This window comes from Bactrocera latifrons, unplaced genomic scaffold (genome assembly GCF_001853355.1).
Source record: "Bactrocera latifrons isolate USDA-ARS-PBARC rearing strain unplaced genomic scaffold, ASM185335v1 scaffold_255, whole genome shotgun sequence".
NCBI lineage: Eukaryota > Metazoa > Arthropoda > Insecta > Diptera > Tephritidae > Bactrocera > Bactrocera latifrons.
In genome coordinates this window covers 388,400-398,529 of record NW_017536130.1, presented here as the reverse complement: position 1 = coordinate 398,529, position 10,130 = coordinate 388,400, and the positions used below count along the sequence as shown (strand labels likewise).

The 10,130-nt window shown below is 34.3% G+C and overlaps 2 protein-coding genes across 4 annotated transcripts; one reads left to right on the top strand and one right to left on the bottom strand.

Moving 5' to 3' along the window:
* Nucleotides 1–2,238: 2,238 nt before the first annotated feature.
* On the bottom strand, nucleotides 2,239–6,498 carry LOC108969523 (zinc finger protein 271). Of its 2 annotated transcripts, XM_018934282.1 has the most exons (4): nucleotides 6,187–6,498; nucleotides 5,479–6,122; nucleotides 5,008–5,421; nucleotides 4,393–4,916 (listed from the first exon to the last, which is right to left on the bottom strand). In XM_018934282.1, exons 2-4 carry the CDS (start codon nucleotides 6,044–6,046, stop codon nucleotides 4,393–4,395), a joined length of 1,506 nt encoding a protein of 501 aa, XP_018789827.1. In that variant the 5' UTR covers nucleotides 6,047–6,122; nucleotides 6,187–6,498. The 2 variants fall into 2 exon arrangements, with proteins under 2 accessions (XP_018789828.1, XP_018789827.1); XM_018934283.1 differs by lacking the exon at nucleotides 6,187–6,498 and having other exon boundaries at nucleotides 2,239–4,916; nucleotides 5,479–6,046.
* Nucleotides 6,499–6,773: 275 nt separating this feature from the next.
* Nucleotides 6,774–9,294, top strand: LOC108969519 (NAD-dependent protein deacetylase Sirt2). 2 transcript variants are annotated; one of them, XM_018934276.1, is made up of 4 exons: nucleotides 6,774–7,020; nucleotides 7,821–7,900; nucleotides 7,966–8,062; nucleotides 8,241–9,294. In XM_018934276.1, the coding sequence occupies exons 1-4, from the start codon at nucleotides 6,915–6,917 to the stop codon at nucleotides 9,050–9,052; spliced, it is 1,095 nt and encodes a 364-aa protein (XP_018789821.1). In that variant the 5' UTR covers nucleotides 6,774–6,914; the 3' UTR covers nucleotides 9,053–9,294. The 2 variants fall into 2 exon arrangements, with proteins under 2 accessions (XP_018789821.1, XP_018789822.1); XM_018934277.1 differs by having other exon boundaries at nucleotides 6,971–7,048.
* Nucleotides 9,295–10,130: the final 836 nt, after the last annotated feature.

The window sequence follows — 10,130 nt, the reverse complement described above, 5'->3', positions numbered from 1 at the left end:
TTGCTTCCGTTTTTCAATTATGTTATATTCCAGGTATGGATTGTTTTTAATACTTTAGTGCATATGTTCATAAATAAAACATTCTATACCCATTATTCATCAAGTCTATTATACAAATTGGTTTGGCAGCTTCAGGTCTATATTTCTCGTTCTTACATATTTTTTCCACAAACCTTCACTGATTGAAGCCATATTTTTTTGTTWTTAATTTTTGATATCATTACTTAGGAGATTAAATTCACGTCTGAATAAAAAATGGGCTTTTTTCCTCATATGCACATCGAAAGTACTTATGTATATTTAAAGCAAGARAAAACGTTAGYATCGGTGGCAMTGAAACTATAAAATCTTCACAAATACAAAAGATTCTTTACTGGAACTATGATCAGTCAGTTTGCATKGCAGCTATGAACTATAGTGGTCCYATATCGGCTGTTACGACAAATGAGCTGTTTCTTGGGGTGAAATAGGGTCTATTGTGCCTTCTCCTAAGTCGAAACATGGATCCMAGGGCCTTTATCTTGCGCCTACAGACAGCTGTGYAGTCAATTAGCAGGGGTTCTGATGTTTCAGACTCCCAARTCGCAGAGCCGRSAATTCGCACAAGAAGCTAGGCCTATRTTAAATAAGTTCTACTTGAGCTTGCAATGCCCAGTGTAGAAGGCAACAAGTAGGYTGAGTTTTTCCCTCGGGAGGTTGATTACATATTGAAACCTTTTAAGATTATAACAACCCATTAGCAACTTTGCATGGCGCATGCCTAGGAGTTGTTGCCCATGCCTGTCCGTACCCACTGTGTCATCACTGCAGAGCAGCTCATTTATGGTGTGAGGACTTACCGCAATGAAAGTTCCGGTCCTACCATATCGATATTTCAAAAACTGAGGTATATATTCGAGCGGACGAATAAGCAGACAGATGTGGCGAAATCAACTTAGCTCGTCACATACATAGATTTTTTAGGGTCATTGGCGCAYCCTTCCGGATGTTATTAACATTTTAAGTTGTTTCGGCAAATAGTTTCGGAGATATTATTGTGTTTGTGTAAGAATTTTTTGACTAAGGCTAATCGTACCCCAAAACTATAAATGTGTTTGAGGAAATTTTCGTCGGAAGGGCTCGACTGATCGTTTTTAAATTTTTGCAAGGCCATCAGGTAATGATCGAAGAATAACATTTCTTCTCTGTAGTTTCAATTTTTGACAAATAACGATTTTTTTGGAAAGCCGTTAGTTTGTCCAAAAACAAAATTTCCACTAGTGCTTCGCTCATTACTTCTATTCCACTACTGCAATAATAATAGGTTTTGGATTTAATGCAAAACGAATCATAATTTGTCGGGATTTACGGTTTATGAAATGTATATGTATATACTAAATTTTAGGCTAAGAGAAAATTATGTTTGTATGGTGTAATGTGAACAAAATAAATAAACAAAATTTACAGTCTTTGGCTGGATAAAACTTCGGAGCCGTTCCGGTTACTTAGACCCAACTGTCGTGGGAACGAAAAGACATATCTTGCCCCGCCGTGGTTAAGTTCTAGTTTTATATTGACAAATGAGACCATGACAATTTATTAAAACTAAGGGAAATTCCTTTTTATCAAAACATTTATTTTTAATTTTCACACAATACAAATTTATGATTTCATAAAAGTTTTCTCGGTTTGAAACTTGCACTGGTCATTTCCACCACGTCTTAGTTGYCGTTGTATATCATAGAGGCTAGATGGAAATGACAGAGCTGATAGTTTTTTTAAAGAATATAGACTTAACAGCTGTACAAAGGAACAAAATTTGTTGTTGCTGTAGCGGCAGAACACATTCCAGAAATAATTTCGAKAAATGGTGCTGAGTTGACAGTCCTTGGCCGTATACAAATTCAAGTGCGATCCGGTTGCTTAGAGCACTGTCGTGGAAACGGAACAAGAATTATTCGGACGCATTCGGTTATTTTATTTCATATTAGAACATCATGTGCTACCTCATCCATTCCGCAAAGCCAGTTGTAAAGCAGCATTAAACAATAAATACTCAAAAATACTTTTTCTAAATTAATAACGTTCTGAGAATTATAAAAAGAAGCAGAAGAAAAGAATGGAAGCGAAATCGAAGAGAATAAAATTTCAATGGTAATGTAACATAGCAGCTTACACAAAATCAGCAAAACTGTTACAAATCCTGCAAAATGCCTGCAAATATACACAAGTGGATGTTAATTCAATTTTACATAGAAATTCAGATTTTAAATAAGTCGAAAATTCACATATATTCTATGTATGTATGTACATTAATAACTCAGGGTTGGAATATTAAAAGTCACATAGGTATTTTCTGCTTACAAATATCGCTTTATTCTACATGGATTTTATTAAACGTTTTTGTTCTACGCACATTATAATTGGTTTTATACGTAATAGTACAATTATGCATGTTAAATATAATTTGCTTGTTCTTCTTTTTTTTTCTTTAATTTAACTTTATTTTTTTACCTTTTTTTTGCGCTCAAAAACATCCGCACAAACAAGAAGCGAACTTTTTTGAAACAAAAGAGAACACCCTGTATGTGTATGTATATAGCAGAGACTTGCGAGAGTAAGGGAAATTGTAACATTTTCGGCAATTCGCAGCAGTTGACCACGAAAAGCGAATTATTTTCATAGCAACGCAGGAAAAATAGTTCTTGTAACAGTGGAAAAACTTTCGCTGTTAATATGCTGAGAAATGCTGTTGTTAATTGGGCAAATTTTTCGAAGCACTCTATTTGATTTGAAATCAAAAACATTTTTTAAGGAAAAATTAAACCATTTTGGCTCAAGATTTACTTACGWTAACTATGAAACACTAAAATAAATTTTGAAATATTTAAAATCAAACTTAAAAAATTTAAAATCAATTTGAAATATTTAAAATAAACCATTTAAAATGTATTTAATCACTAAGCTCTGTCCTTTCCTTATTTTCTACAAATTACAGGCTTCGTAATTCCGTCGGCGTCTACTTTTGTTATAAGAATTTCTCTACGTTATATATATCTGAGTGTCTAACATATAATCTACATTATTACTGAAATATATAGCGAGTATAACAGACTTTCGGAATCTTGAGCCATAATTGGAATAGTATAATATAATATAATATATATAACTGCATTTTTAGCCTGCAAGCCAGCTTCTGGATAATTACCAGAGATTACTTTTAAAGCTTCAGTGAGYTTATTAAAACCGAATTGACAGCACTAACCGAAATTCTTGCTTTTCTCACTCATATGGTTAGTGAGTTGCATTGTGTGTATATATTGGTTCCATGAAATATTTTCAATGTAATGTTGGAGTTTCTAGTAGGCTTGCTGGATATATCATTTCCGCGTTTTGATTATGAATTAACTTCATTTTTAGTGCTGCGGACGATTAAAACGTAAAATATGCTGCAAATGCTATGTAAATATTACATAAAGAAATCTAGCAAAGGATTTGTGATGCTCAAAGCTCTTGACTAACTCAAATATTGGGTTACAATGCTACAGGACATTTCGACTTCCATGATTTTTCGCAAATTTTTTACACATACAAATTATGATTTTAATTTGATTATTCATAAACTATTGTGGACKAACTAGAATAGAAAACTGAAATTTAAAACATTTTTACGTAAAGTTTTTAAACATTTTGCTAAAGAATAATTTAAGCGAGATTCAGCATTTGAGCAATTGTCACAAGTGTTTTCACTGGAATTCTAAAAACATGGAAGCAGTACAATTAACACCAAAATGAATTGTCAAACATTAACGTAAATAACGGTAGACAAACAGAAAAAAAAAAACTTTTACGGTGGAAAGGACAGCAAATCAAAATCAATTACTTAACCTCAAAGGATAAATCAGAGTATAGTAGTGAAATATTTACCACAAAATACTAACATTTACTATTGCCACATCCCTATATTTTATGGCATACAGAATGTTTTTATGCCATAAAGACACATGCCTAAAATCTGCGGTGCTGTTGTTGTCATACGCATTCGCACTTACTCAAGCAGCTCTTTAGTATATAATAAATTTACATGGACAATACATATTGCACAGCAGGTAGGTAACTCATTACGTTTAGCAGCTGGTTATAATTATTGAACACCGAAATAACAATGGTGTTTGTTTACTTCCTTCCATTGTTTCTACCACCTATGGTACCAAGTGTGGTGGGTATGCTGATAATGCCGTTTATATCTATGTTTATTGGTTGTGTGGGTTATTGTTATTGTTATCTGCTATTTCCAAGTTTCCAATTGGGCTAGTTAGCCAATACATCTATTATTATTATTATTACTGCATATAGCTTTTAATCCACCAACRTCATTATGCTTATTATTGGATAATTATTTGCATGGCCATTTTAACAATTGTGAATTCTGACATGATTAATGAGAGTGCTTTTCTGCCGGAATTGCTTAGGGCAATAGGAACAGCTGTAGGGCTTTTCGCCAGTATGTATCTTTAAATGATTATTCAAGGTGGACAGTTGTCGAAAGTTCGACTCGCATACTTTGCATTTATATGGCTTTTCGCCGGTGTGCGTCTTAATGTGGTTAGCCAAAGTGCTTTGTTGTGAGAAGGCCTTTCGGCAAATGGCGCATGGAAATGGGCGGTCCGGACTCTCTAGCATTAAGCTATCGGCTTCGTTTTTGAAACGACGACTGGTGWTGGGATTGAATGGCTCCTTCGCAATGGTGCTAACTGTGGTGTTGCTATCGAGAAAATGCAAAAGTGGATGTTCGGCTTGCAATTGTTGATGTACCATGTTATTGAGTGGTGGATGTTCTCCATGTGCTACAAGACTTGATGTGGTCATATGGTTGAGTCCGTGTGGTGCTGCCATTGTTGTTGTTGTGGTTGGCACTGCATTCGTATTGCTGGCGGCTGTTTGCGTGTAAATTTAAATAAAAGCTTTGTTAGGGGGAAATTGGAGTTAAAATTTCTCAGTCGAACGGCGAACACACAAAAGGCTCACCTGTGGTGTGTGTCTTCATGTGGTTGGTTAGAGTACTCTGCTGTCGAAATTGCATGGAGCAAAAGGAACAGGCATATGGCTTATCACCGGTATGGATCTTTTTGTGATTAGTTAAAGTGGCCAGTTGACTGAAGGACTTGTCACATGTGTCACATTTATACGGCTTGGGATCGATGTGTGTCCGCTCATGGTTATGTAGTGTACTTAGTTGTGGGAAACGTCTTTTGCATACATTGCACTGATACGGTTTGACCAGCTCCTCGGCCTGCGGTGAGCTGTAGCTACCAGTATAAAGGGTTTTTGTTATGGATCGATTTTGATAGTCTACCATTTGATTTTGAGCCAATTTCGAATTGCGATGATTTAGTTTATTACCCGGCTGATAATTCAACAATGAGGTTGGGGTACTCGATTCTGTAATAAAATTTTGAAATTGCAGTTATTCGGTTGTGTGGATATAAAATGTTTAACCTTTATGTGTCTTGATGTGGTTGATTAGTGTACTTTGTTGGCGAAAATCTTTTGCGCATATAGAGCATGTGAACGGTTTTTCGCCAGTATGAATTTTCACATGATTGGTGAGCGTTGAAATTTGGCGGAAGGCTCGATCGCAATGCTTACACTTGTACGGCCGCTCATCGGTATGGATTTTCATATGATTGCGCAAAGTAGTTAACTGTCGAAATTTATTYTTGCAGACGTGGCATTCCTTCTTCTTACGCGGATCATCGACTTTCACCTCAATCGGTTCGGGTTCCGGTACCTCGACTTTCGTTGGCGGCACTGGTGTTGGATTCGGTGTATTTGTTGTAGAAATATCAAGTAGATGTACCAGCGGATGTTGCGGGTGTAGCATAGCCTGATGCGTTGGATGTTGTATAGCTTGTACAGCAGTCAATTGATGTAATGTAAATGGTGTACTGCCCGTCGCTATGGTAGTCTGCTGCTGTACTGTGGTGGGCGTGCCACCATGCGTTGATATTTGCGGTGGCGGGTAATGTTGGTAGTTAGCCATTGCAGTGGCGTGGTTGAGGTGCATCTTTCATGAGGTATCGTAGAAAATCGATAGTTTAAAATTTTATTGTCTGCGTTCGAAGTACAAATTCATAAAATGCCTACAAAAATTCAATTAAAAACAATTATTAAACACCAGAGGACGCTGCGGTAGTTTTTTCTCACCGTTCAATTGTTATTTTAGGCTGTCTGCAATGGGCAACGTGCCACCCGTTTCCAGCTTTACTTATTCACAGTAAAAACACAAAAAATACACTTGGAAAACACATTATATTACACTGCTTGATATATTTTACACTTCTTTTATATGAAATTGCATTTTGTATGAATTATTTTTTGAATTGTATAAAAATCGACGCTCAAGGATGAAAAATTTTCAGGAAAAGAAAACAAACCAGCTGGGTTGGTCAGTGTCAAGCTATCAAAACAAAATTGACAGTTGGCAGTGTTGCAGTTTCCAGTTGGATAGCGTGGCTTTTGTGGTGAAAAACATGAAAATGTGCTGCCTTATCGGCCAAGTAAGTACTGTTACTGTATGTTTTAAGTGTTTGAACTGAAAAACTATATAGCAAAAGTAATTTCAAAATTATACCCAAATCTGCTTTAATGTGGGAAAAATATTTTTTAACCAGCAGAGTTCTTTTGTAGCAAATAMGGGTGTGTATACCAATTAGAGAATAGTATGGCAACATGCATGAGTACAAAAYAATACCAACCCTGATTGGAAAGTGGTGACATTTTAAATGCTGCATTTTTCAATTGTCAAAATTTCTGTTGTCTAATGTTTTGTAAATGAATAAATTTCTGTTTATTCATCAAAGACGGCGCTGGYTTACAAAAATTCAATATTTCGTTTTAATAGACATCTGTCTACTACAACAAAATTAAAAGTGATGAGCAATAAAGACGAAGCCGGGCCGTCAAAAAAGCCAAATGAACACAATCATCCGCCCCGAAGTGATAGCAGAGAACATGAGGAAATTGCACCAAGCCCAAGTAGTAAGTTTTCGGCAACAATTTTACAAGGGTCAGTATACATATTTCCACTGTTTCGTTTGTGTAAACAAAAGGTAAAAAAAAACAATGCTCGCCTTCATTTATTTCAATGCCTTGATTTGTTCTTAACTTTTATCTACGGAGTTGTATTGCAAAGTGAAAGTTCATCCAAATGCATCTCTGCGTTTGAGATGCCATGCGACCGGTTTCTAACCATCCGTGGTTACACTCACTAGTGTATACAAAAACCGAAACCACTTAATTGGTACAGTAGGGTTAAAAACGTACTAATTTTTTTGGAGAACATAAATAAACTTGTCAACCAGTCGTCACTTTGGTACATAATAGTACCGCAATAATGTACATATATGTGTACCATTTCTAAAAAGAAAATTATGTCCCAAACGCTATAAATATTTATTTATCATACCATGCGACTTTTTCAAGATTAACGTAATATGAATATAGCAAACGGCCTAATTCAATCTTCAGTAAAAACCACTTGAGAACTACACACCAATAATCTGATATCGGCGGGTCTCTCAGTAGTTTAAAACTGGGCTAAATGTTTACTATCATATTATTTTATTTTATTATACCCTGATCATCTCTGAAAAAATTGTTTAGATCGGAACAGTAAAGCATTTAGCTGCTATACAAACTACGATTGAAATCAAGTTCTTATAAGGAAACTTGAACCTTTAAGGGTATTTTAGCTTTCATGGAACCGAAGATAATTTTTTTTCTTGCTTTTGTTTAAAAAATATTTCTAAAATGTGTCTTAAAATTATTTTTTCTTTTAGGTGTGTTGGAATCTATTCGGGCGAATYTAACCCACTTGTTCTCCAGGCTTTCAGTACATCAAGAACCAGCGGCGACTGGGGTGAAATTATATTATATTTCAAATTATAAAACTTATGAAAGCTAATGATATTCTTCACTATCTAGGTTATTCCAAGTTTAACGTTTGATGGATTTCTGCAACACTGGAAAGATCATGGATTTAGAAAAATTATTACGTTAGTTGGAGCGGGTATATCAACATGTAAGATTAAATGGTTATCATATGTTGTTGTTTTTTTCTTTCTTAACTTTCATATTCTCTATATAATTAGTTTTCCAAATATTTATTATTATTTTATTTTGATAAAAAAAATTATAATTTTAAATAAAAAAATTTATAACTTATTATCTAAACACACTATTTTTTTGAATTATTTTAGCTGCGGGCATACCGGACTTTCGAACACCTGGTACGGGGCTTTACGACAACCTAAAAAAATATGATCTGCCACATCCAACCGATATATTTGAATTGGACTATTTTTTGGACAATCCAAAGCCATTCTTTTCTTTAGCTAAAGAGTTGTACCCTGGACACTTTACTCCGACACCAACTCATTATTTCATACGACTTTTAAATGACAAAGGTTTGTTGGTTCGTCATTACACACAGAATATTGACTCCTTGGAACGTATTGCTGGCATACCGGAGGAGAAGATGGTCGAAGCGCATGGTACATTTCACACAAATCATTGTCTTGAATGCACAACATTGTATTCAAAAGAATGGATGAAAGACAAATTATTCACCGATACTTTACCCCTGTGCGACCATTGCGGTGGTATTGTCAAACCCGATATTGTTTTCTTTGGTGAAAATATGCCCGAGAGTTTCTATAATATGCCAACCGAAGAYTTCAAGGACTGCGATCTGCTTTTTATTATGGGTACATCATTGGAGGTGTACCCTTTCGCTTCGTTGGTTGGGTATGCAGAACCTTCATGTCTACGTGTACTGATCAACAGAAATGTCGTTGGAAAATTTACGAGCCCGGTGAATAAGCGAGATATTTCCTATGTAGGTGACTGTGATGACGCCGTGTGGAAAATAGCTGAAGCGCTRGGCTGGACTGCTGAGCTCCAAGCATTAATCAAAAAAGAAACGGGACAATTTGAAAAGCAAAAGACCAAGAGCGTCAGTTTAAAACCTGATAGCGATAAGTCGAAGCAAACGAAGGACAAAAAATYCTAAATAATAATACCTAATAAGTTTAATAACATGGTTTTAATAACACGAACGGGTTTCGTGCAATAGGGATACAAATAAATGTGTGAAAGTGAGATAATTTGTAAATAATTGTGGTGGTTATTACATCAATTGAACACGAACATATATACATACACAATGTGATATGTAGACGGCTAGAGATTGGAAATACTAATCAAATTCACTATATATAATAAAATCATAAAAATGTAAAAATATTTGATTGATTAACTTTGTTTCTTGTGTGCGTATATGTATTATATTTATTTTAGTTTACTGTACGACTTCATTATGTACAATGGGGTGGGGAAAAGTATGGCTTACAACTTTACCATTTTCTAAATATAATAAAAAAAAGATTCATAATTAGAATATTGCGAATTTTTTTATTAAAAAAATTTGGATTAAAACTAGATTTTAAATTTTTAAACCCAGCTTTGGAAAYATTTCTTTAAGTAAAAATTGGAGTAACAATTAAAAAATTATTCTTTTAATTATAAGCTGGAATGAAAAGGGATAAAAAGGAAACGAAATAATATAACTAAAAATACTTAAATATTAGAAATAAATTGTTGTAAACTATTGTTGTAAACTATGTTGGTATTATATTAAAACTAAGCTTTACTTCGCAAAAGGTAACATTAAGGTAGAGAACAAAGTACGCAAGGCGAAAAAATGTTAATTTTAAAATAATTTTTCCAAAACGATCTTTTATTTGAATTTTTATTTATACATAATATTTCGAATTTAAATACTTTTTTTTGGTTTTAAATTTAGTATTTTGTATTGATATTTATATTTTAAATACTATAACCTAAAAATGGTCCAAATTGATTATGTGTATATATATGATCATAATAACGAAACGAGCTTAATTCTTAGTGCTTGTCTTGGTATACCCGTTCTTTGGCACTTAATATGCAGAATCGGACCATTGCCACGCTCGCAATACGTTGAGAATCGAAAACCTATCAAATATCATAACTAAGTACCAAAATAAAATACAAGTTTGTTTGTTAGTGCAAGAATTTGCATTAGGGAGGAATATCTAATAAGCTTTAAT